Source organism: Copadichromis virginalis, linkage group LG18 (genome assembly GCF_057382275.1).
Source record: "Copadichromis virginalis isolate Kocher_CV1m ecotype Utaka linkage group LG18, C_Virginalis_male_GT1.1, whole genome shotgun sequence".
NCBI classification, from domain to species: domain Eukaryota; kingdom Metazoa; phylum Chordata; class Actinopteri; order Cichliformes; family Cichlidae; genus Copadichromis; species Copadichromis virginalis.
This window is the reverse complement of record NC_140635.1, coordinates 13758702-13783560: the sequence shown is the minus strand read 5'-3', so window position 1 is coordinate 13783560 and position 24859 is coordinate 13758702. Positions and strand designations below refer to the sequence as shown.

At 40.8% G+C, this 24859-nt stretch overlaps 1 protein-coding gene across 1 annotated transcript in view; it reads right to left on the bottom strand.

Annotated features, from left to right (window-relative positions):
• The window catches only part of insra (insulin receptor a), a 54452-nt gene extending 30197 nt beyond the window's left edge, over window positions 1-24255 (bottom strand). The window contains exons 1-2 of the mRNA XM_085439181.1: window positions 22981-24255; window positions 12397-12945 (exon numbers count right to left, since the gene is read on the bottom strand). Of these exons, the coding sequence (XP_085295307.1) occupies window positions 12397-12945; window positions 22981-23074 (643 nt within the window). The 5' untranslated portion in view covers window positions 23075-24255. The remainder of the gene's footprint in view (window positions 1-12396; window positions 12946-22980) is intronic.
• Window positions 24256-24859: the final 604 nt, after the last annotated feature.

Here is a 24859-nt window from a genome sequence, read left to right as displayed (position 1 = left end):
GACTCAGCAGCAGCAGCAGCAGCAGGGCTCGGTTAAGACGACTACGAGAGCAACAGGAACCGTAAACAATTTCATTAACTGCCTCCGGCCTCAGTTAATAGAACAAAAACACATAAACAACATGGAAAAGCACTTTTTGTTTTTAATGTTGCGCCGCCATCTCTGTCATCTGAAGGCAGGATATCCACTCTGTCCGTGACTGGAATAGAAATGATAAACAGCGCGCTCATTGATGGGTAATTGCGCTTCCTGCTGGACAGGCAAATGACGCACGCCACAGCCTTGAATCTTAATTTCCCGCCAGGGTTCAATGCCAGGGTCAAATAACGACTACCTGTTATGACATCAAAAGCATGTATGTTATTAATGCAACGTCACAACGTCTTTAATAATCTTCTTACTCGTGATTAACGCTGTCAAAGGGCATCCAAACCAATCACCATCAGTTTTTTCCTTTCTTTTTTAAGCAGATAACATCTTATTTGACTTGTTTAGAAAGGAAAACCAAGGTTACTGTTGCTGTTATATAAAATTCTTTTTTACTTATGATTCCTAAATCTTTGAAAGTGCATATGTTTTAGGTTTCTAGCAGAACCAAGAACAGACTTTGTGGAATGAAAAGAAAATCTCTGAAAACCATAAAGAGAGTTAGGGATTTTCTGAGCACGCAAATAATGAACATCTGCTTGGAAAAACACCCGATATCACAAAGGAAGATAAAACAAAAGCAGCCATCTCAAGGAGTTATTATTTCGCAAGGAGCAGCCATTATTCAAGCAAATGAGAAGCTTTACTTATTCACCACCTTTAAGGCACCAGGATGCCAAAATTAATTATAACCGAGTCTCTAAATCTGCTTCCTTTCACCGAAGACCGTTTTCAAGAGCACTCTTTACGTGGCATTTTGTTATTTTGTGATTTATTTGTAGCCCCGGGTACAAAACAAAACATAACAGGGCTCGGCTCTGACGCATCAGTGCCATTTTATGGAGTGAGGTGTTATGGATTTATACAACAGTGATATTTTTTGCTCCACCGCTCATTGAAGATCATACGCATACCTCACACTCGGCTCAAGAACAAAAACAATCTGGCACAGGAAAAAAATATCACCACTGCAACGCAAATGTTATCCACCCTGATCACGCGGCACTTGAACGACAAGGAACTGCTAAAACATCTGGATCGAAGCTGCATGTAACTTGTTTCTTTTTATCTCCTCTTAACATATTATTCAATAAGCTGTAAAACTGTGGCGAGATGTTTCAAATCCACTATGGCGATGGTGAGCGTGCACGCCGCTGAAGAAACGCCTGTCGGCCCTGCTTTAACAGATGCCTGAGATGTCTGGGATTCCATGGGAAAGGCTCCAGTAGCTGAACGGAGAGGGTTTGCAGGGTGCAGCTCCACAACACTGAGTGCCAGAGCACTTAAGTCAGCTCAAAGAAATAGACTTGTGGTGCGTGTATTGGGGGTTCTGAGGCTAGCTTTATGCTGGTGAAATAGTACTCTGCGACCATGAAGAGCATAGTTGTAGCTGAGGGGGGAAGAAAAAAAGAGGAACAAGTTTTAATGACTGGCGCATTTGTCCCATCTTTTCTGCCCTCCCTCCCCACTTCCTGCCCAATTCCAAATTGAACTTCTGTGATACCAATAAGGTCAAAGGAGTCAGAATTTATACACAATTTATCAGCTAACTGGGTTTTAAGGTCCTCATACATCACTGCACAGCTCAACTACTGTATTGTGAACCGAGCTGGTGTTTGCCATGGCCAACTCAAATAAACAGCAACCTCAGTTCAGCAGCTTTGCTCACTTATTTTACTTCAAAGCAACTTTGAGCATTTTATCGATCCTTCCTCTGATAGATGTGCTCTCGTTCTTGCATAACTTTTCCAAAATGCACCGCTTTGTTGCACTGGTTCTGAAAGGCGCTTCTTAAATGTAGTTTTGGTTATTTCTAAGTAAAAAGACAACTCCATCTGTGGTGCGATAAAAAAGAAAGAAAGAAAGAAAACCAAATAGCTCACAGATGAGATGCACACTGGCAAAGAAGCACAGCGGAAACATAAATAAAAGAAAGGGAATTCAGACATAAAATTGGGGTTGTGCTGCTTCTTTTGGATGGAAAAAAAAACAGCTTCTGGTCCAAATTTGTGACGTCACTAAACAGCAGTTTCAATCCTTTAATAAAACCACAGCAGCCTGTATTAAGGAGGTGTGATACATTGTGCACAGTGTAAGTGAGTCAGCTTGTGTTAGCGTGTGTTTAAAGGTAGAAAAGCTGTTTAGGCTCATCAAGGACACGCCGTCTTTCACACACGGATCTGGATTTTCTACCTTTGTTTTAGTTTAAATACCATTTAATTTACGTCTTGCAGCTGGGGTGTGCAGAAAGCTACAGATTTAAGCTTTCAGGATTAATATTATATAAATCATAGGAAATCAGCGTGAACGAGTGCCGTGTGTGAGAAAAAAAGATTCATGGGATGAGTGGAAGGAAAAATACCAGTTTAGCTCTCAAGTTTCATGACAAAGATGGAGACACCTGCGGAGTCATAGTTTAAAATAAAAATATTAGCGATGAGTCATTTAAGACACTTTGATGAAGCTTTTTTAAAAGATTTTCTCAGAGGTGACTCAATTTTCCCAAATAATAAAACTTGGTTAGAAAATCCTTCATTTCCCTACAAACAGCTTTACGAGCAGCGAAGTTTGTCTTTTTTTCTGCGAGCTAAACTCTCCACAGGTCAGCCTTCAGTATTTTGGTCTCATAAAAGTGTCTGCCGCTACCGAGGCGACACTCTAGGCCTCAACGTCCATTCATAACCTCGGAGAGGAAGCGGACCACAAAGACAGGAAACAATTGGGAAGAACACTCCGTGAACTTCTACAACCACCATTGTTTAGAATGGAAAGGGATTATGGCGCCAGCGCTGACTGCTGCGTGATGGACCTGCGACAAGGTCGACACAGAGGACTGGCTTGAGGTCAATGGCGAGGTGGGGCCCCATTCCCTTACCCCCATGGTGGCTTTGCTTTTCCTTCCGATACGGCCTGCATGAATAACTGATGCGTTCATATCCACGATTACACCACAATGTTACTCCCGTGTTTCCTAGCAGCAAGACTAAACAATGGCCGCCCGCTCTGTCTGCACACACACACACTGGCAGAGGTTATGTCCCCGTGTGATTTATAGTCCGTCTGTTACACAGACACACTGACCCTGACAAATCTCCCAGTTCATCTCATGATTGGAGCGCAGATATACATGGCATGAGCCCAGGGTTATTTTGGGCGCTCCATTTCAAGCGAGGTCCGGCACACCATCGTCACCTGACCCGCTCGGGCTGTTTCGCAACAATTCCCCGATTGTCAGAGAATCAGCCTGCACACACGTTGAATTTGAGGCAGGCTGTGTCTCTGCAGAGAGCTGTACTCCACCTCATGGATGCTTATTAATTATGTAGCAGACACAGGTGAAAGTTGCTGTGGTGGCAGGGGAGGAGGAGGATGAGGATGGTACCCGCTGAGTGTCGCATCTCTGGCAGAGACTATGAACTCCTAAAACACTGTTTCTCCAGCGTCCTTCAAGCAGTATTTAGCAGTCTAATATAAAGATCTCTGATACCAAACACAGCAATTTAATGCTCGCCTAAGTAGTGTATGATGGAAAGCTATATCACATTTCTGTTGAGACTTTGCAATAAGTCTGACAACTTTTTATGTAATCAATTAATTAAACAGTACCCAGATACCCTGTAGAACACAGATGGGTGGAATATCCAATGACAATTTAATTTTTTGCCCTTTATGAGCCTCTGCAGGGAGCAGTGGTGACAGTGTTAGTTTCAAATCTCAAAGCTTTGAAACTGTCAACTGACTGGCAATCACACTTTCCGTTTGCGCCAAGCAGCCTGCACGAGTATATTCACACATTTTTGTAGCCAGTGCGGCTGCGTTTGTGCGGCGAAAGACACACTTAAAGCCCGCCCAGCTCTGTTTCTCTTTTATATCACTGATAAAACAGTGGATGCGCATACTGAAGTCTGCACGTGAGCAAGAGTTGAGACAGCTTTTTTTTCTCGGCTCTGTATGATGAGCTCAGCATTTTGTTTGTAAGAGCCAGCCAATCAGAAGGAAAAAGACTGAGGCACTAAAACAGCTTGTTTCAGACAAAAGACGCCGAGCCCAGTGTAAGAGAAATAAGGATTATTTTGAACTATGAATCCTGAAAAATGCTAAATGAGCATTATAGGTCTACTTTTTATGACTTTTTAGCCTCTCAATGACAGATAATGCCTCAATAAACCTTCATTTCAGTAAATGTGATTCTTCATATGTTCCTCAAATCAGAGCTAAACTGTTAGCTGGTAAGTGAAACACTGCGCACTAATCCAATTTGTTTGTTATTTCTTCAGGCACATTCGCCTTACAAATTAAAAGACTACTAGATAAGAAAGACTAGGGGACAGCGAAGAAGCAACGCTGCATTTAATTCCTCATCCCTCTCTCTCATGTATAAAAGGACAAATCTGACAGACACATTGGAGAAATGTCTGTCAGCAGCGTTAAACAGTGGAAAATATTAGGATCATCAGTGGAAGTCCCGGATTTCTTATTGAAGCACATCCAATATTTTCAGCTGCCAGCCCCTTTAAGGACTCAGGCTTAGCTGACTTAACAGCCAAACGAGCCGTGCCACATAACAGCCATTACCAAACCATAATCAAATGCCCATTATCTTCAGCACTTCAAGAAACAGCACTTCATTAAAAAGAAAACAGACTCAAGTACAACATTCCCCCTCGTGCCAGCTCACAATTTCAGTTTTTAAAAGGAAAATAAAGGCCTGGTTTGTTTCGCCTCTCAGACAAAAAGCCAGAAGACTTCAGATATTAACAGAAATATGCACAGAGGAAGGAGCATTGTAACCATCGACTGTTAGTGGCGACCACGTCTTTCAAAGTGGGTGTCGATATTTTCTTTGGCATAAAGGCGCTGATTTGGTTTGCGCCACATTAGATGTCTCTTTAAAAAGACGTGCACGTATTCAGCTTGTGGAGACCATGTGGCCATAGAAGCACGTTCTCACTGACCCTTGTGAGGTTCAGCTGATCTCAGTGTGCATGGATGGTTTAAGTACAGGACAAAGCAGTTGCATTTAATAAGAGATTTTACAGCTAAATTACAGCCTACACACAAACCATACGTAGTGCCATTCACATAACCTAACAATGACACCAAACGATGAGGTGAGAGGACAGTACACTTATTGCACCATTATTCAACTGGCTTCATTTATTTCAGGGTCACTTGTTGCAGATTTGAAGGAAACTGTTCTGTAAATTACTTTCCTGGTCACAGAAAGAAAAATATGTGCATCTGTGGATCAATTAACAATGATCACATTTTTAAACTACATTCTATAAGCTTAATATTTGTCTATAATAGTGCATTAAGCCTGTCCCGTAGCCAAAACATGCCTTTTTAAATAAGGCCTGCAGGTTTGTTTCTGAATGACCTGACTGGTTGGCTTGCCTGTTGAAGTGTCTGCTCCTGATGGATTGTTTTGTAACAGCTTACTGTTTAAAGCCTTGTAACTCTGGTGCTGACAGAAACTGACAGCATCATCATCATCATCTCGGTCCTGTCACTGGCCTCCAGACTCTTTCTATTCCTTCTGTATTTGTCGAGTACGTTTCTTTTCCTCCTCCTGTTCTGTGTGTGTTCTAGGGAGTTTATGCCCAGTACATGTCTTGTGTCTTGTTTGTTCACTTAGGGTTAGGCAGCATTCCTTTCTGCAACAACATCTCTGTTCTGTTTGTTCACTTTGGCTTTAATGCACCGCGGAGTGCGCTGCTTTCGGTTTAATGTCATGTTTTCTCTTATATGAATAAATAAATCACTCTTCGCTGATAAACCTGTGGTTACCCTCGGTTACACTGCAACTCCCTTTATTCTTTTATATTAACCTACTTTACAGAAAAATGGGGAAAATACAAACATTGCACTTCATTTGACTTCATTTCACAGTACAGTTCTGTTGTACCGTGTCACGAATGATGCTGTAAGCAAGTCTAACGAGTGTCTAGCGGTGACGATACAGCTCCAGTGTCCTGGCACATTTCCCCAGGCTAATTTTAGGTGAATATTTGGTTACTGGTGTTGAATAGTGACGTGGCATGTCTTAACCTGTACAGAAGCGGAGCACCGATGGAGTTCGGCCTTAACCCTCCAAACAACATCCAGGCTACAAGAGAGTGTGATTTTAGTAAATGACCTAGTTAAAAAGAGCTCAAATAAAATACATATAATTGACTTTTATTTAACATTATTTACCTTTTATGTTTATGTGTTATTATTCAGGTTATTTGATATAATGACTTCAAAGCATAGTCTGTTTTGGGCCTAAGTAAATACAGTTACTAATTAATCCACAACTTAGCTGTCTAATTGGGGGGTGATTGTGTCATTTTCTGTAAAAATTAAAAAATAAAACAAAAACATTTTTGTATCTTGGAATGACTAAACTACAGAAACACTAGTGCACTGTACGTGGATGTGTATTTTCTGTCTGGCATTTAGTTTTAATGAAACTTCATAACAAACAGAATTGAAGCTGAAATTGGACATTTCAAAGAGCAAATTGCAAATATAAAGAAGGGAGCAGGGCGGTGTCTCATGTTTGCCACTATTACGGCTGTTTACATGGTGTTTTTTTGCGCGCCTGTAGCTAAATCTAATCAAATTTGGTAATGAGCATCTCCGGTAACCGTGCTTTGCCACTATGCTGAACGGAAGCTTCCAATTTGGGGTAAAAAGGAGGGGGAATCTGCAGCGGCTGCTCGCCGAGAGGCTCAAATTACCCCTGATATAGAAGCAGGGAAGAGAAATGGGTTGTTACTCCAAACACGGGAGCCGAGCCAAGCCTCGTGGTTGCGCAGCTTTGTTTCGTGCTGTTGTACAGACTGCAGAAAGAATGTGTGTGTGTGTGTGTGTGTGTGTGTGTGTGTGTGTGTGTGTGTGTGTGTGTGTGTGTGTGTGTAAGAGACCCACAGTCACCCCTGGCACTTAACCACTGTCTATCCAAAGCTTCCTTTAAAAATAACAGTATCACAGTATGATAAATTTTAGTTCTTCTTTTACAACAAAATAAAAAAGCAAAAAGCAGTAAAAGTGATTATTTATTATGCATTAGAAAGAGGTTACATTACATTTTTCTTTTATTATCAGGTGTATTCCTGTGTTTATATTTAACATGCATGCATGTTCCTTTGTGTAAATCATCATGGAAATAAATGCAGCAAGTTTTTGGAAAGCCTCTAACTTGAAGCACTCCTGTAGGTCTATAAAAAGCAGTGACAGAGTACATCAGAAGAGGACACCGAATGCAACACTGTGCCCTGTGGTTCTAGCTGGAGCTTAACAGGTCTTTTTCATGCTTTAGTGAAAGTAGGCAAAAAAAAAACCGCAGGTCACAGACCACAATACCGCAGGCCCATGATTGGAGATCAGTGCTTGCCAGCCAACATCTGGCCTTGATTCATTGTCTCGATTAGGAAATCATCGGTGAGACTTTTTATTTAAACACTTCCGGATTAAGATTCACCGCCACCGCAAACTGACAACAGGTCTTCTGAGCCGATTCTGCAGATACTTCAGACGGACTTCAGATGGCTGTGAACCAAGTGGCCACAAGCAAAAAAGTCATTAGTGGAAAAACTATAAACACACTTCTCAGTGGCAAAGGCGCTGATGAGCGTAATAATGGGGCCGCGCTCAGCGCAACAGAAACTACCGCTGCTGCAAACAAACACTGGTTCAGTGGACTTGTTAAACTAATCTAGGCAGTCCCAGTTTTTCAGTGGGAGCCGAAACTCACACCAGTGCCAAACAATCAGCCACAACCTCAGTTTCATGACTGTTAATATTCAAATTTCACTGCCATTGATCAGTGGCCATGAGTATTATTCACTGACACTTGGGAAATGGCTACAATTACAGCTAGGGCTGCTCGATTATGGCAAAAATGATAATCACGATTATTTTCACTGAAATTGAGATCTCGATTATTTGACGATATTTATTTAACAATAACAATGTATTGAATAATGACTTTAAAGATTGTCAAAAAATAATATAAAATAGTGTGCAAATACTGATAACAGTGCAAATGTCTGCAATATAAAAAATAAATGAAAAATGTAAACATCTATGTTTAGTGAACTTTGCAGTGTTGCTCTGTGGTGCAGCTACGACACTGTAGCAAAGTTTACACACTGTGTCTACTTGATCCACGTCTGACTCCGCGAACCCATAATGTTTCCACACCACTGAAGTTTTTTTTTTTACCTCTCTTTTCAACCAACGGCAGTCACTCTCCTCTCCAAATAACTTCTGCTTAGCTTTCCGAGCTTCCCTCGGGTCCTCTTAATCAGCGGTCCCCAACCCCCGGGCCTCGGACCGGTACCGGTCCGTGAGTCGTTTGGTACCGGGCCGCGAGAGTTGAGGCTCCGGTGTGAAATGTATAGTTTTCAGGGTTTTTAATCGGTTTTCAGTGTTATTTTGTTATCGTTTTTATCGTTTACTCTGTTTTCCTTGGTCTTTTCACGTGTGTTATGAATAAATTTTCTTTTTTTCAGTACCGGTACTAGTTTTATTTTGTTGTATTTATCCGCGACACTTTAAAGGCCGGTCCGTGAAAATATTGTCGGGCATAAACCGGTCCGTGGCGCAAAAAAGGTTGGGGACCGCTGCTCTTAATTGTTGTGACACGTGTTCGAAATGCAGAGAGGTGCGCTCGATTTGCCACACGGAGCAGCACGAGAGTAAAGCACGAGGGAGGGGCTAATAATCGGCTCAGGCATTTTTGGTTTGGTTTAGGTTGAAAGCCCAGATCGTAATCGTGATTAAAATTCGATTAATTGAGCAGCCCTAATTACAGCACTCTAGCATGGTGGAGGATCCACTCTTAAGGCACCTCCTCAGTTCAGCGTCACTACTCCCTGTCCAGGATATCCATCCTCATCACCGAAGGAGGGACCGCTGGCATGTAGGTGTAAACAGACAGTATAGTAATGAGGTAGCTCTTCTGTGTTGTGCCATCAACTTAGCTAGAGGTTGTTTGGTTTTCCTGATACTCTTCATTCTCTCTGGTTGTTTATATACTACTACTGTATTTTGTGCTCTCTTCTCTTTCCCCTCTTTCCCAACCAGTCACAACAGATGGCTGCCCCTCCCCGAGCCCAGGTTTCTTCCTGTTAAGTGGGAGTTTTTCCTTCCCAGTGTCACCAAGTGCTTGCTTATGGAGATCAAGTGATTTGGGGGGTTTCTTTTTAATATCGTAGGGTCTTTACTTACAATATAAAGCCCCTTGAGTTCAGTTGTTGGTGTAGTGTGTTATTTGGGGGTTGAAAGGCACAGAGATGCTGTGTTTGGAGCTGTACCGATAATCTTGACACATATGGGATCTCCAGTGGCTTCACCTGAAACTTTACGGTTCATAAACCTGAGACTGAAGAAGACACTCAGATGAGTGATGAAACGTTTCTCCCACTGAAAGCGCTGCATGCAGACGAACAGAATCAACTTTCTGGGATTTCCTTACCTGGATTATTGAGCATGCATCAGGACATAATGTAGGCAGCGTTGTGTAATGATATGGGCCGACACCCATGTGTAAAACTCTTCTCAGCACTTGAACTTGAACTCTTTATGTGTAAATTGGTGGGCTCCTTGTTGTACAGTAAAAGGCACAATGTACGTTAGACATCATGAATGTTCATGATGTCTAACGTCTTCTATACAACGTCCCCACAACATAAGAAATGACGACACTACAGTTTATTGAGAGTAAACATTCACAGACTAACTGGAAAGGTGTTGCATCACATTAGAGTACAGTTCAGGCAACATTGACACAGAGCTTGGCCTACTTAACTTACCCTAGCACATGACAGAGGTCTGACATTTCAACATCAAGAAGGAGCGACATGCCCATTTTTGTTTTGTTATGTCTCTGTATTTTATATTTATGAGATTTACTCTGACACAAAGACATGTTTTGTTTCTAACAAATACCCTCATCAGCTCTTATTTAAGTTGAACTGAACTCTGTAAAAGCTGGATGGGTAAGACGTGTGGCAAAAGCCAATGGAAATATTGATGTACCAATGAAAAGAAGCTGAGAAGGGCTCTGCAAAGCTGCCACTAATCGCTGGCAAAAATCATAACAAACTAAAAGGCAAATCTAATTTTTAATGTTAGACACAGTTTCTTATACAATCATGGAAAAAAAAAAACACATGATTTTTTGACTGCTGCAAACACTAAATGGTGACATAAAGGGGAGAAAAACTGAGCCAAGTTGATCTCCAGATAAAAATGGTGGCTCGTAAATAGATCTCAACTTGAGATAGAGAAATCTGGACATTATTTAACAATAATCATTATAAAAAGATCTGAACATTTCGATAACTCCCTTGATTAAAATTGTTGAAGGAAACAAATGCATTGAAACACAATAGCCCTCACTTGGTTTTATGTTTCGATGGAATTTCATTTTATTATGACTTTAAATCCACAATTACACTGAAAAATCAAGCTATGAAGGAGATTTTGCTGCATTACATTTTGTACTGAAGCCCTTGTTTTGTGTTGTGCTATGTTGTAAATCCAGGGCACAATTTTCCTTTACATCGGTGACCTTTCAGCTGTCACTCCCCATTAGGCTCAGCTCGAGCCAAAAAGAGAGCCTTTGGTCAACAACAGAAGCAAAAGCAATTCACCTGTGTGGAAATAACAAATATCTTTCAACAAAATGAGCACAGCTTGGGCTCTGGCAGCCCACAAGTCAAGCTCAACCAGCAATCAGTGCCACAACACATCAGCCGATGCTTCAGCTGAGTTCCTTCTGCACATCCTATTGGCAAAGATCATATGCAATGCCAGTTAAGATGCTTCAGCCTGCATACAAAAACCTACTTTAACTGCACCACCTGTGCTTTAAGCCATTTTACAATCAGTCTGCTGTCATTAATGCCTGCTATGTCACAAGGAGCTCCTGTGGTGCTCTCCATGCCCTTTCATGGTATCCACACGGCCATGCTATCCATACAGGTAGCCATGTTCTTTTGTTCATATTAATATCAATAAGGGTATAAGCACACAATAGAAACGGGTCAATGTCAAACTGCATCATTCAAGAATGATCACACAGCCGAATACACACGACCTCAAACATTGTTAGTGAAAACTGGACATTATCCTCCTCGTGAAGGCCAGATTTATTGCAGGACTATTTTTTTGAGACCTTTCAAGTTTTATCTTTGTATATCTAAACTGTCAAGTGTAGATTTAGAAGTGAATTTGAATTTCCAATGAATTTGTATTTAAAAAACATTTGTTATAAAAGAAGGCTTGTGACTATCTGAGTCACTGAAAAGTTCAGGATGAATGGGTAGGTGGAATGGTGTTTCACTGGATGGATGGATGGATGGATGGATGGATGGATGGATGGATGGATGGATGGATGGATGGATGGATGGATGGATGGATGGATGGATTGAACTTTCAAGTTAAATGCCTTTTAACTATTACTGACTAAGGAGATTCTGCCATCTTAGTACTTTTAAACCTCAGCGCTGCATTTAATACCGAGATACATCTTCTCAAATGCCCTTTTTTCTATTTCATATGCTCCCCCTTGCTCATTTAAAAAAAATTTTTTTATTATTATTTATTACTTATTATTTATTTTTGCGTTTCACTTATATGCAGATGACTTGAAGATTTACGTGCCACTCAAACATCAATTCTTCTGAAGGCCCTGCTGCACTGTTTCGGGAGATATTTGGACATGGATGGCTTTAAATGTTCTTAACTTAAATGAACAGAAAGCAGAGGTCAGTGTTCGGTGCTCCTGACTTTGACCTCAGCCCTTTAAAAATGTTTTTTAAAAAATCCTTTGCAAGGAATCTAGAAGTGTGTAACAACAATCCAAGTTTTGAGAAACCTTTGCAGTTTTTTCACCAAAACTGTGAATCAAACTGGCCAACATTGGTACTTCTCTGACATTAGACACCTGAAAACCATTTTTAATGTTTGGCTTCTAAATGCTTGAGTTCAGAGTTCCTTTTATTTGTGTTGTTTTTACTCGGATTTTCTCACTTTGTTTCCTTTCTTAAAGGCTATCATTTTGTCCTTTGTTTTATGTTATTTGATTTTATTTATTTTTTGTTTTTAATACAGCACTTTAGTCAACAGCTGCTGCTTTTTAAATGTGGTATATAAACAAACTTGACTTGACATGGATGAATGGATGTGTTAATAGGTGATTGCATCACAGATAGCACACGTTTTAGTAGATAATCTTAATAAAAAGCTGCTTACTTCTCTGACAGTGGTTGTGGGTCCAGCAGCGTTCACTGAAGTGCCCATTGAGGGTGGTCGTCTGGCAGGTGGTCTTTCCGACTGCCGCCCCTGGACACACATCGCCGCACTCTCTGTCATTCTTGTTGGCCACGATGTAGTTGTCCTCCACCGAGTCCAGGATCTTGGACCAGTCCAGGGTGGAGAGATAGCAGAGATCAGGGTTCTTCTCAATTCTCACAGCTCCTCTGGTGATGTTCATCAAACTGTGAAGGCCGATCTCACGCAACTGGAGCATCTCAAACACAACCAGGGCATAGTTGAAGAAGAGGTTGTTGCCTCTGATGACCGTCAGGTTGGGGAAGAGTTCGCTAAGGCTCTCTAGCCCGTAAACTCTGAAGAGCAACAGATAGTCGGTGATGACTGTCAGCTTGGGGAAACTTATGCCTCTGAAATCCTCAGGCCTGGTCCTGAACATGAGTAGGATCTTCAGGTGGCCTTCAATCACAGTACAATTCTCGAGCGTCCGCAGGTTGGTCACATTGTTGCGGATGTCCTTGCTTGGACAAACTGAAAAGAGAATCAGAAAGACAGAAACATATTCTTTAGAAACGAGTTCTAGTGTCACATACAGAATAATAAACAGTAAATTGGTGGAGAGGTTCAAATGTACAGTACGCCATTAAGAGTGACGAAACTGTGATGCGTTTCAGAAAAATGTTTTGGCTCTTGGGTGTGAAGACAAAAAAAATTTCTAAGGACAATTAATCTTATGTGTTGTCTGCTCTTCTCAGTGCCGAACGTGCATTACACAAGATGTCTGCTCTGTGCACAGGAAAAACAAGGTCGAAGAAGTAAGACGTGACAGATGGGGGGGAAAATAGATCTCTTGATAATTAGGAGATATTTCTTTCCTGAAGAAAATATGTGGCTATGTCCCTAACTTTGATAAAGACCAGACCATCTTCCTTGACATTTTGTTTAGCAACCACATATCTGTCTGTGAGCCTCTGTCAAATATGGAGCGCTGTCATCAACGTGAGGCTATGCTCATCCTTGGTTATGCCGAGTTGATTTGTGGAGTTGCTTCTGTAACTCAAGACCATAAAAAACATTAGCTAATGCATTAAAAATATTTGTCCTTGGTAATGGCCATGTATTGCACCAGTAGCAGATTTGTGGCTTTGTCAGTGCTCACCCAGACACATGATCCTGTTCGATGAGAAATTCCTTAACTATGCCACCCCGCAGACGGGTTACATGTTTTTCTGTCTACTGTATCGCTGTGACGCAACACGTGAGATTAATGTTAGCCAGAAACTATCATTCGTCTGTCAAGTGTTATTTTGACACCACTGCTTATGTTTAGTCCAAAACTCAACAATATTACAGCTAACCCTAAGAACCACAGCAGTTTCTGGGTATTTTTTTGAAATCCTCTCACATTTTTACTCACCCTGAACTAAGTTTCCTGACCTGCATATTTATGTAAACAGAACATGCCCAGCTTGAAATAGAAAGAATTAAAAAATAAGGCATGAATTAAAAGATTTTGGACTTTTGATGACTCTGCCAGGTGTAAGAGTCATGCAGACATAAAATTACTTTTATTACTTGCAGCAGAAATTAAGAAATATTAATAAATAAATTGATTTCGTCAGCTTTAGATGAATGTCCAGTGTGTTGCAAGAGCTACAAAAAAACAGGGAGTTGAGTATAAAGAAAACTAAAGGTAATTTCCTAAAATGCCTTTTTTCAAATGAGCCAAACTCTTAACCTCATGGAAGTGCTATATGGGTCACCCCAGCCTTAGTCATGCTGGAGGTGTGCGGCCTGCTGAGAGTGGACTGCATTTGTTTACCAAAGGACCAACCGCTGAGCCGGGGACATCAACCAGTCAACCGATCAGCCGTGTGGAGACGAATGTAACCACTAGGTGTACTTGTCTTTATGGCCGCAGCTCATTTTACACCTTCTGTTGCATAACAGTACAAGACAAGCAGAGCACAAACACGGAGTCCAATCACCGGGAGACTGAACAACAAGCGTTTCACTTTGTAACCTTAACCAGGAAGCTAATTCTCCAGCACTTATCTGGAGTTGAGCCTACAACTCGGAGGCGTGTTTAAAACGAAACGTAAAATGTTCAAATGAGGGTTTCAGCTGCTGCCCATTAAAAGCAGCTCAGTTTGTTTAAAAGCACATTTCTCTTCTTAAACTACACAAAGATCAGCAGCTCTCCTTGGAGGCACTGCTAACTTGTAAGCACATATGACGGGCCACAATCCTTTTACTTTCAGCACATCTACTTCAAATTTAAACTTTTCACATCAAACTGACTGACAAACTGCCAGCAGCCTACTGTAGATCCATTAGGAAACACATTTACAACTACAAGCTTCTCTCTGTATCATACAAGGCCCCACACACAGTCGAGCAACGCCATTAAAAAGAACAAACAACAGCCGAAGTTTACAATACGAAGGGTCAGTGGCTGTGTAGTCACAGCTAAGGCAGAAAGCAGAGGACTAAAATGAGAAGGGGAATAATCACAGGGCGGCGAGTGCAAGTTCCTATCAGTGTACACTTTCAGCCAGGCCAGTATTTTTAGCACCACATTCCCAATAGAGAATCTAATACACTCCAGTCCTACCGATAGTGGCTCACATTGGAAAGTGGAACATAGCAGCCCTGGTGTGTAAGTGAGGAATTTTGGAGCAGCGGCAGAGAAAGAAACTGTCCGAGCACTCTTCTCTACCTGCGAACAGCAAGTTCAAAAACAAAACTCTGGCAGACAAAAACTAAGGCGGCTTAAATTTAGCTCATGACAACATGTCATGACTGAAACAAGACAAACTGGGACCACTGATGAATTTACATGCTGTATTGTGAGAAACAGAGAAACTGGGAGATTTCACAAAGGTTTCCACTCTCCATACATCCCTTAGTCTGAACCAGACACTGAAAAGACTGCTTTGAGTCATCAATTAGAGTCGTTAGAGGGGCACATTTCTATTCACCACAGCCATCATGTCTCTCGCTGCCTACACCTTTGAGAGAGATTTACTTTATAATTAATCGAATAGGAGCACTATGATAGACACAAAAGAGCAGGCAGAAATGTATTAATAATAACTATAATAATCACAGTGTAAATGTTTTCCCTAAATGAAATTTATAATGAGCAACAAATCGCACGAAAAGACGAAATAGAATTCTTTTGAGCAACATATTCTTTTATTATGAAAAACTGGGTCTTTTAACACCATTCATCAGCAGGATAAATAGTTGGTTTTGGCCTCTTTGGGCATTTTATTAATTATCGCTCAAATAACTCAGCCTCCATTTACACGTCCACAATATACTACCGTGTCTGGATTATCTTATCTGGATGAGGGGAAAATGCAGATCATTAGCACTGAAACAACATTCTGATAAGCAGTTAGTTAAACAAATAATCAGCTTCTCAGAGCTGGAGGAGATTTGCTGCTTTCAATGTAAATTATTCACTGTAAGGTGAATATGTCTGAGTTCTGAACATTTGGTACATCAAACAATGAAGAAATATAAAGGACGATTGGAGATTGCGGCTATTTTTCCTTTTTTTGCGCCACGGACCGGTTTATGTCCGACCAATATTTTTACGGCCCGGCATTTAAGGTGTCGTGGATAAATACAATAAAATAAAATCAGTACTGGTACCAAAAAAAGAAGATTTATTCATAACACATAGGAAAAGACCCAGGGAAACTGAGTTAACGATTAAAACGATTAAAAAAGAAACTCTAAAAACTCTAAAAACCATACATTTCACACCCGAGCCTTAACTCTTGTGGCCTGGTACCAAACGACTCACGGACCGGTACGTCGTCCGTGGCCCGCTGGTCAACGGTACTCTCTCCAATCCCAAAATGCAAAGAAAAGCTGGCGCCTGGAAGGGACTTAACTTACAGTGTACACTTAACAGTTAGGTTGGTTCGAGGTCTGAACACCTCGTGATAAATGAACGACTCTTGAGTTCATCTGGAAAAAAACGAGACCAGCTCCTCTAAAGGGTCCTGGTGCAGTTGTTTTGGTCTGCACCCAAATGCAATTATATCTTCAGAAATGAAGCGCACCAAGCAGGAAAACAAACCAGAGTTCGGTTTAAACGACTAAACGGTGCAGACATGAAACGATGTCCTGTGAATTTTAGATGACCACAAGAGATGGTGTAAAATAGCCATGTATCCTTTACGTTGCACGTGCAGAGGTCGAGACACAATACCAACAAAGTCACACTTGTGACCTAGGCGACGCAAGCAACCTGACAAATGGACGTGGTGCCCAGCTGAAGTTTGGAAAGAAGATGAAAGTGAGATGCTTGCTGGGTGCCTGGCCCCTTCATTAAGAATGACATACAAACACCCTTACACCCGGACTGTACTTTCCACATCCAGAAGTCTGCTCGGGTCCGCATGAGGTCAATTTTATCATGGTGAGCACAAGGACCCGTGCCGATGTCCATGTGCTTGCATGTTATTTGTGACCATGTGGACAGAAAACTTACATAACAATGCACAAATTACACATCTCCAGCTTCCTGTCTGTGTCTGCAACCATATATATATACACATGGCCCTAAGTGAGCGTGCTGCCTAGGAGGAACACGTAGGTAGGAATGTCTATAACGATACCGGCAGAATTAAGCAATTCTCGATACCCAATTCAATACGTCCATTTCAGAATAACAAAAGAAATGTAATACTTTGGATGCTTTTGAAACTAACTCAACTTGAATTATTTCTTGAAGTATTTTAAAATTAAATGGTACCATATGTATTGGTTCTGGTGACATCCCTACATTTAGGAGGCAGCACATATGACTCACAACTCCAGTGACTAGCTGTGAATTAACTGGACTCTATTACTCTCGCACAAACCAGTGCAATCCGACGTCACAGTTGTACTAATGTCCAACACAACTTGTGCACCACCAGGTAGAAGTTGCAGCCCAACAATTATTTTTAAAGCTGATAATTAAGCAGATTATTATTTGTCATTGTTTAATAATTTTATACATAAAACTTTTTTTTTTTAAAGCCAACTGGTCTGGAACTCAACCTTATGTCAATATCACCCAGTTTTCCAGACATGGATTCATGCAGCGTTCCTTTTACCCCTTTTACCTCAGAATCTGGATATTGGAGCTGGGAGTGACGTCATTCCCAAGTTGACTGCATTCCAGTAGTAGCAGATGGAAAAGCAGCCTTTGTTGTGCTCCCTAGCAAGGTAAAGCCATTCATCCATCATTAGCAATACAGCACAATGCCTGGTTTTATTGTGCTTAAAAACATCGCTGCAGCACATCCGCGTGCTTGTGTATAGCTTATATAGTGAGTGTTGGATCGCTGCCTGCTAGTGAGTTGCAAATACACAGCAGCGGTAATACAAATTACAAGTTTTACAGTTTTACTTGTGTTTAAGAAGTCAGGGTTGGTGGGGCTTTTCTGACTTTCAGAGTGCGCAATCCAACTTAAGGGTTGGACAATGTGAAAGAAATCTCACATCAGAACACAAGCAGATTAATTCTCCCTTAACCAGGTCATCGACTAATCGCTCTAAAAGCTCTACGGCACATTATTGCACTCAGATTCATTGGGTGATGTTTGAAGGTGGTCTGCTTCACGATGTAATCAGTCTGTAATAAAAGTCAATCAGGCAAAAAGGAAATCCATAGACGTTGATCACATTTGAGAGAAAAACTAAATCTACCCACAAGCTCCAACAGTGTGACCCAATTCTATATAATAATGAAGCCATACAGCAAACGAGACCACACAATTAATTTCATGAGTAAGTGCAGACACAGTTATGATGTTACCGTCCTCATAATTAATCCACACAGTTAGCAGATTGTGAATGCCTCGTGTAAATCCCGCCTAGGTCACAAGTTGCACTTTAATTTGAATCAACATGCACTAATCTATAGCTCACTGAAGCTTTAATGCAGAACACAAATTGTGTGCATATGTGAACCAAAGGAGTCAATGCTGCACAGTCTGAGTGCCACAATCTGTCCACTTTGTGCTCAGTGGCACTACGTACAAAACCGCAATCCTTTCACTACAGCTGCAAGCATCAACAGGCACAGAAGGCTTCTGATGTAGAGAAGGAAGTGGATGGGGGGGTTCGGGCTGTTAGGCTGATGGTGTATATTATCACTGAGCCTCAATAAGCATGCAGGAGCGCAAGCACTCAGTGATTGCAACACTTCCCTTTTCTAAGTTTCACTGTTGTGTTGTTTTCTCAAACAGGGCTACAACTAACTGAACATTCACAAACTGGCACGTGATGTGATCCTCTTTAAGACGGGTTTTAAAACCTCAAAGTGAAAATGAAAAATTGTAAATTGTAAATTAATTGTAAAAATAAGGTTTCATTTATCTAACATCGTGCTCAAAACTATTCTAAGAATTACTTCAACTAAATGTTGTATTTATAAAAAAAAAAACAAAACAAAACATCCAACTATCTGCTATGGAGAGCTCCTGAGCACCAATTACAGCTCAGAAATTTATCATTTTTGAATTGTGCAAGGTCAGATATTACAACAGCCAGAAAGTGACATTACTACGACTCTGAAGAGATGCAACTTTCTTCAGAAATTGGTCAAGAGTCAAAGTCATCCTCCGCAGTGTAGAATCTCTTACAAGAGTCCAGAAAGCGGGCGTGGGTTGAGAGTTTAATCATCAAATATGTCAGCAACTGGGAACCACAGCACATTAACAATACAGTGCAAAAAACAAGGAAAACGTTAAAACCAAAGAAATCAGGCCTCAGTCTTTAAATAGAGTGAAACTGAGTAAAACAGAGAGCCTGACCACACCACAAAGTTCCCCTTGGGATTGTGTGATTTGTATACTGTGGCTGTGGACCAAAGATCATTTAGTACCCACTCAGCGGCACTCACACATTATTCTCTCGGCTGGTACCCCCTTTTTATGTAAAAATATAAATCACAACCCTATTATTTGTCCTTCATTTTAAATTTGGGGCGCCTGTTACTTTGCAAAACTGCTGACACAGTGCAGTAGCAGCCAAAACAGCTAATGTCACTACTGGCTTTAACCACCGGGATTCATAAGAGCCTTTTAAAAAAAAAACCCCACAGAGTTCATACAAACAGCACGAGCACCGAGGTAATTATTACCTCTGAAGTGTGACAGCACGCTAACAAGCATATTTTCTTTAAACAAGGCCACAGTGTCAAGGGTAAAGATCAGAAACTACAAGGTTTCACCGTCAGCATGAGTGGATAAAACGAATGAGTGCAGGTGTGTCAGATTACCGTTTTCAAGCAGTGCATAAATTTCAAACCTGAACGTGCCAACAAGGATTAGAGAGCCATTGTTTCGGATGACAAATGCAAAAATCACACTATTGTATACATGTCAACTGCACTTGTGACTTTGGTACTTGAGGGCACAGTGGCAGCTTGTGTGTAGTGTTTTTGAAGAGGTGGCGGGGGGAAGGGACAGTTTCATTGCCCTACAATTGCTCTTTTTGTCGGGTGGCGTAAATCAAGGGCGCCAGGTTGCTGGATCGCTGCCTGATTTTTTGACCAAAGTGGTGCTTGACAACAGGGTGCCGGTGGCTTCATGGCGAGCCCCGGCTGTTTAACGCTCTTAAGGTGATATGTTATCATGGCACAACAATAACACGACTCGACCACCTGAGCCCTTGAAGCGCGACGTAAGGGGACATAAGATCGAAGCAGCTCATGCTTTTATATATTTTATATTTAATAATATATTTTTAAATTTAACCCAATCTATTAGACTGCTGTGATAAGACCCTGAATATTTATATATTGATTTATTTGTACTCCAAGTGTTGGAACAGACTGATGTATGGCCTTATTTTTTCGCACTCTTTTTTTGTTCCCTTTGCTTTGGTTGATGTTGTCTTTACTAAAACCAAAGTAGCGTCCAAATAACAGCAAAAAAAAACAACCCATTTTTATTTGGTACAAACTGCGCAGTTGGCTCAGTGTTTGACATTTCCTCCATGATGTTTTCATGTCACAGACGGGGGAGTCACAGAACAGTCATGTGACAGCACACACAGTATATTTTAAAGGTGACAGTACATAATTTGGGGAAGTACTAACAGAATTTAACAACAGAGCAGGATTACACATATTAGAGGTTCTGAAAGTCGGTTGTTTTTTTAAATTAGAATTAACTAGTCTGTTTTTCCCCCCTGACGTTAAAACACAACCCCAAACTAAGCACCTGTTTCTGTTGCCCTCGTTTGGAGAAAAAACTGTATTTATGTTTTTTTTCCTACATTATTTGCTTTCTGAATCGTAAACTTCTGGCACTTGAAGTCATATTTCCAGTTTCTTGGATGTATGTATTGGCAATTACTCTTCTTGGTGACTTGCACTGTTACATCAGTAAAGAAGGTGACACTTATAAATGACTTAAGCTGATGTTTATCACATCAGTTCTGCAGTCGCCAAATGTTCAAAGTGTGAATGTAAAAAAAAAAAAAAACTCTTTCTAATCGATCTGTGGTACTTTTTACAGGGTCCAGCTAAAAGCATAAAATACACAATATTTACCAAAAATGGTGACGGCTTCAACATTTTCAATTGATGTTTAGTGAATGAAATCAATTCACGGTGAATATGAAGTTTCCATTATTAAGTGAGTTTTTCCATCAAGCTGAGCTGGGCAGCGAAAAACAAGTAGCTCAAAAGATTTTCTGACTTCAACACTGGTCAGTGCAGCTTATGAAATCGAGCAGTGTGGGGCCCAGGTTCCACTCTTCCCGTCTGTGGTTCACCCTTAAGTCTGAGAGGAGCGAGAGGGGGGCTGCACAGCAATTACACAACTCGCTTCAGATTTATATCTTAAAATTCTCGCTCAGCCTGACTTGATGGCATCGCTCCAAACGCTCCTCATTTAAATCTGATGAAAGGCAAGAGACTCTGCGCTTTTTCTTTTTATCCGATTGCCTCTTACGTCAAACCAATGCCATATAGTGAAGCAGTAGGAGTGTCAAAGCTACCTGGGGCTGTGCACACACTGTATAAATGTCATAATGTACATACACGGGAGGGGCTTCTGTTTATCTGTTCATCTGAAAACGTGTTTGTGTGCTTGTGTAACAGAACTGTACCAAAAAGCAGAGCATTTTCTCTTAGATATTACAGTAACTAAACAGGATTAAAAGTGATGAGTACAACATCGTTTTTACTTTGCAACCGCGCACAAAATTGACCATCAAATGAACCTACAGGCAAACATTTTTGTAAACAAACAACTTGAGGAAAACTGGTTAGCTTACCAGTTTACATCAGACTTTTGAAGATCATATAAAAAGGGCATTTACACCACATTTAAAGTCTGATTTTAACATTAAAGTCATTTTAAAAATGCACACTTCGGGAGTAATTTCACTGTATAAAACTCAAAAAGTATTGACAGATGTACCAAACACGAGCCAATATTCTTCCACCAAAGGCTGTGACAAGCATTATTTCAACAAGTTATTCTGGCTGGACATTAAGGAAACAACCCAAGAGTTATTTGCAGATTAAAAAAAAGGTTTTAAAATTTTTCTTCTGACCTATAAATCAAAGATAACCTGGAATGAATCATCTGCTCTGATAAAACTGAACTTCCTGGTATATGGGGCAATGACTGATCTCTGCCATATCACTGCTCTGCTGTGCAGACATCTTTAAAAATGTCCCACACCTTTTCTTAGTAATATTACCCTTATAATAAAGATTCCCACAGTGGAAAACTGTCAGTTTGCAGAGTCACTGCAAATGCCGTTCATTCATTCTTATCAACAGGGTGTAGAAGGGATTGTGAGGGGCTTTAAAGAGGGCTTATTGTCACATTCCTGCACAGAGCAGAGCAACAAGCCAAGCTTAAGCATCTACAATAACAACCAATTAATTCTACTAAATTCTCAGACTACTTACTTAATTTGTTTACAGTTAGTGCAGACTCACACAGCCGATAACTGCTAACCTTTGTCCCTTCAATGCAGGGGCTGTCTACAGCACTGCTGCTGCAGCCTGCGTGCTTTTTATCAACTCACCATCACTAACAAAACAAGAGAAAAAAAAACAGTATGGCAATATTGCAGCAGGGTATCCGACTAATCAGCGGGATGTTTGCTTCATTTAAGAGTAAAACCGTAATAATAATAATAGTGATTTACTGTGTTTTTGGATGTTCATATAATAACTACAGCAGCTACTACGTGGGTGTAAATATCTGTAGATAAAGAAAACCTGATAAGTCACTTATGAAATCGATCAACCATTATCTTGGCACTATTAAAATATGTGTAAAGATTTTTTGATTGCTTTCGTTAACCCAATCACTGCAACTGAGGAGAATTTTCGCAGCACTTGGCTGTCATTTTTTAATCAAGCGTAATTTCAATCTGTGCGTTTTCCGCTCTTTTTCGCAAAAAAACTTCTGCTTTCTCTCAGGGTAGAAAACAGGCATCTGCACAGCACAAACAGCTACTTACTCTAAGTTTCACACAGTTTTTAAAAAGAGCTTAACATGAAATGTGAAAATTGGTGTTACTTACTCTCTGCACTCGCTTGGTGACAGCTCATCATAAAGCAGACTGCGGTCAAAACAAACCCCAAAAGCAAAGTCCGGAGCCACATATCTGACACCATGCAGCGCTTACTCCCGGTCGAAAATCAGAAAAATATAAAAAGAAAAACCTCCCGACGAGCAGGACAGCTCGGACTTGAGAGAGAGAGAGAGAGAAGTACCTTCAGGAAACTGGTTTTGTTTTGCGGCGTGGGCCAACAGGTAAACAAAAATAAATAAAAGACATCCCGGAAGATGGGCGGAGGAACGACTCCAACGTGTTCAGTCAAACACAAGCTAGCAGTGCTGCTGCTGCTAAAGTTAGCCACCTCACTGTGGGGCGGGGGGCGCAACCATCAACAAACGCCAACACAGGGCGTGGGTGCTCTTTTATGACTTTAAGTGCTTTTTGGTTGTTATTCTGGCCCAGCTGAGTGTGTCAGTGTCGGTGAAAAAAAAAGTGCAAAAACGGGCTCGCTAGCCGAGAAGAAGCTGGTTAGCGCTGGTGCTACAGTTGAGCTAGCTAGCCTGGCTCCTGCTCCACTCCAGCTCAGGCCACAAGCGAAGTTTGCGCCGCTTTTCAGCAGCCCACTCAGTTAATTTTAACTTCACCAAATGCGACGCGTGGCAACTCGGCTGCAATGCATTTCATCCTCAAAAAATAGAAATGATGCATGCACAAAAATCTTAATAAAAGCGAGCTTTAGTGTGATTAAGAGGGATTTTTTTTAAAAATAGGGGAGTCGTTTGCTGCTGACTCGATGGTTGTGGCATGCGTGGCGTAACGTTAGCGTGAAAAAAAGAGGGAGCGAGATAGAGACAGAAAAAAGAAGAAAAAATCCCGTCAAGTCCCACAGCGAGCAAAAAACAGCCCAGTTTTCATGTTTGTGTTGTGAATTTTGTCGGCTTGGCTGGAAAACTTCCTCCACAGTCCGTGTAGATATTTCAGCAACACCTCCGCTCTCTGAAAGGCTGACAGCGCAGACTTCGTCGCAGCTCAGAAGCAGAAGCACCACTCTCCTTTTTTTGTTTTTGTTTGGGAATTTAAAAAAAGAAAAGAAATTCACATACACGCTCCAATTTGTGCTCAGTGCACTGCACGGCGGCCCGCTACGGTCAAAAGTGTGTATCTAAACGAGAGGAAAGTAGGTTTATCGGAGTTTATAGTTGTTTTTTTCCTTTTCTTCTTCTTCCACACACAGAGGTAGGTCTCCCTGGTCCTGTAGGATCCCCTTCTTCCCAGCCCCTCCGCCAGTAAACAAACCCTGCCAGTGAGCCAGATGGGCTTGAGGGGAAATACGGACTGGAGCTTATTGGATTACACAACAAACTGATCCTACTGTCAGCCGGTAACGCGTTAGAAAGTAACACAGTTACTCCTGCGATTAATTTGCAACAAGGAGAAGTTTACCTCGAAAACTGCTTTAGATTTACTGCCGTGTCACTCGATTTGAAACGTACTTAGAACTTTAAATGTACGACTACAGACGAAATAATCGGTCAAATGATCGATATAAAATTCATCAAAAACTCCCAATTAATCTTTAAATTATTATTTTTTGCATGTTTGTGGTTGTTGTGAATTTGAAAACAATAATCATTTACACTTTATGAAATTTAAAGACCTAAATATTAATGATTAGCTAAAAAATAATCATTCAAGTTGCTCCCTAAATAAATTACTTTACCATTTAGTGATATTTAAGTTATTCCTTAAATATCACTATTACTAACTCCTAATACTATTACTACTAATAATAATAACAGTAATAATACATATCTAAACAAGCATCTCTTAAAATATTTTTCTTTTCAGGTTCAATTTAACTTTATTTGAGTAGACAGGGTACTTTGTAATTCTAAAAAGA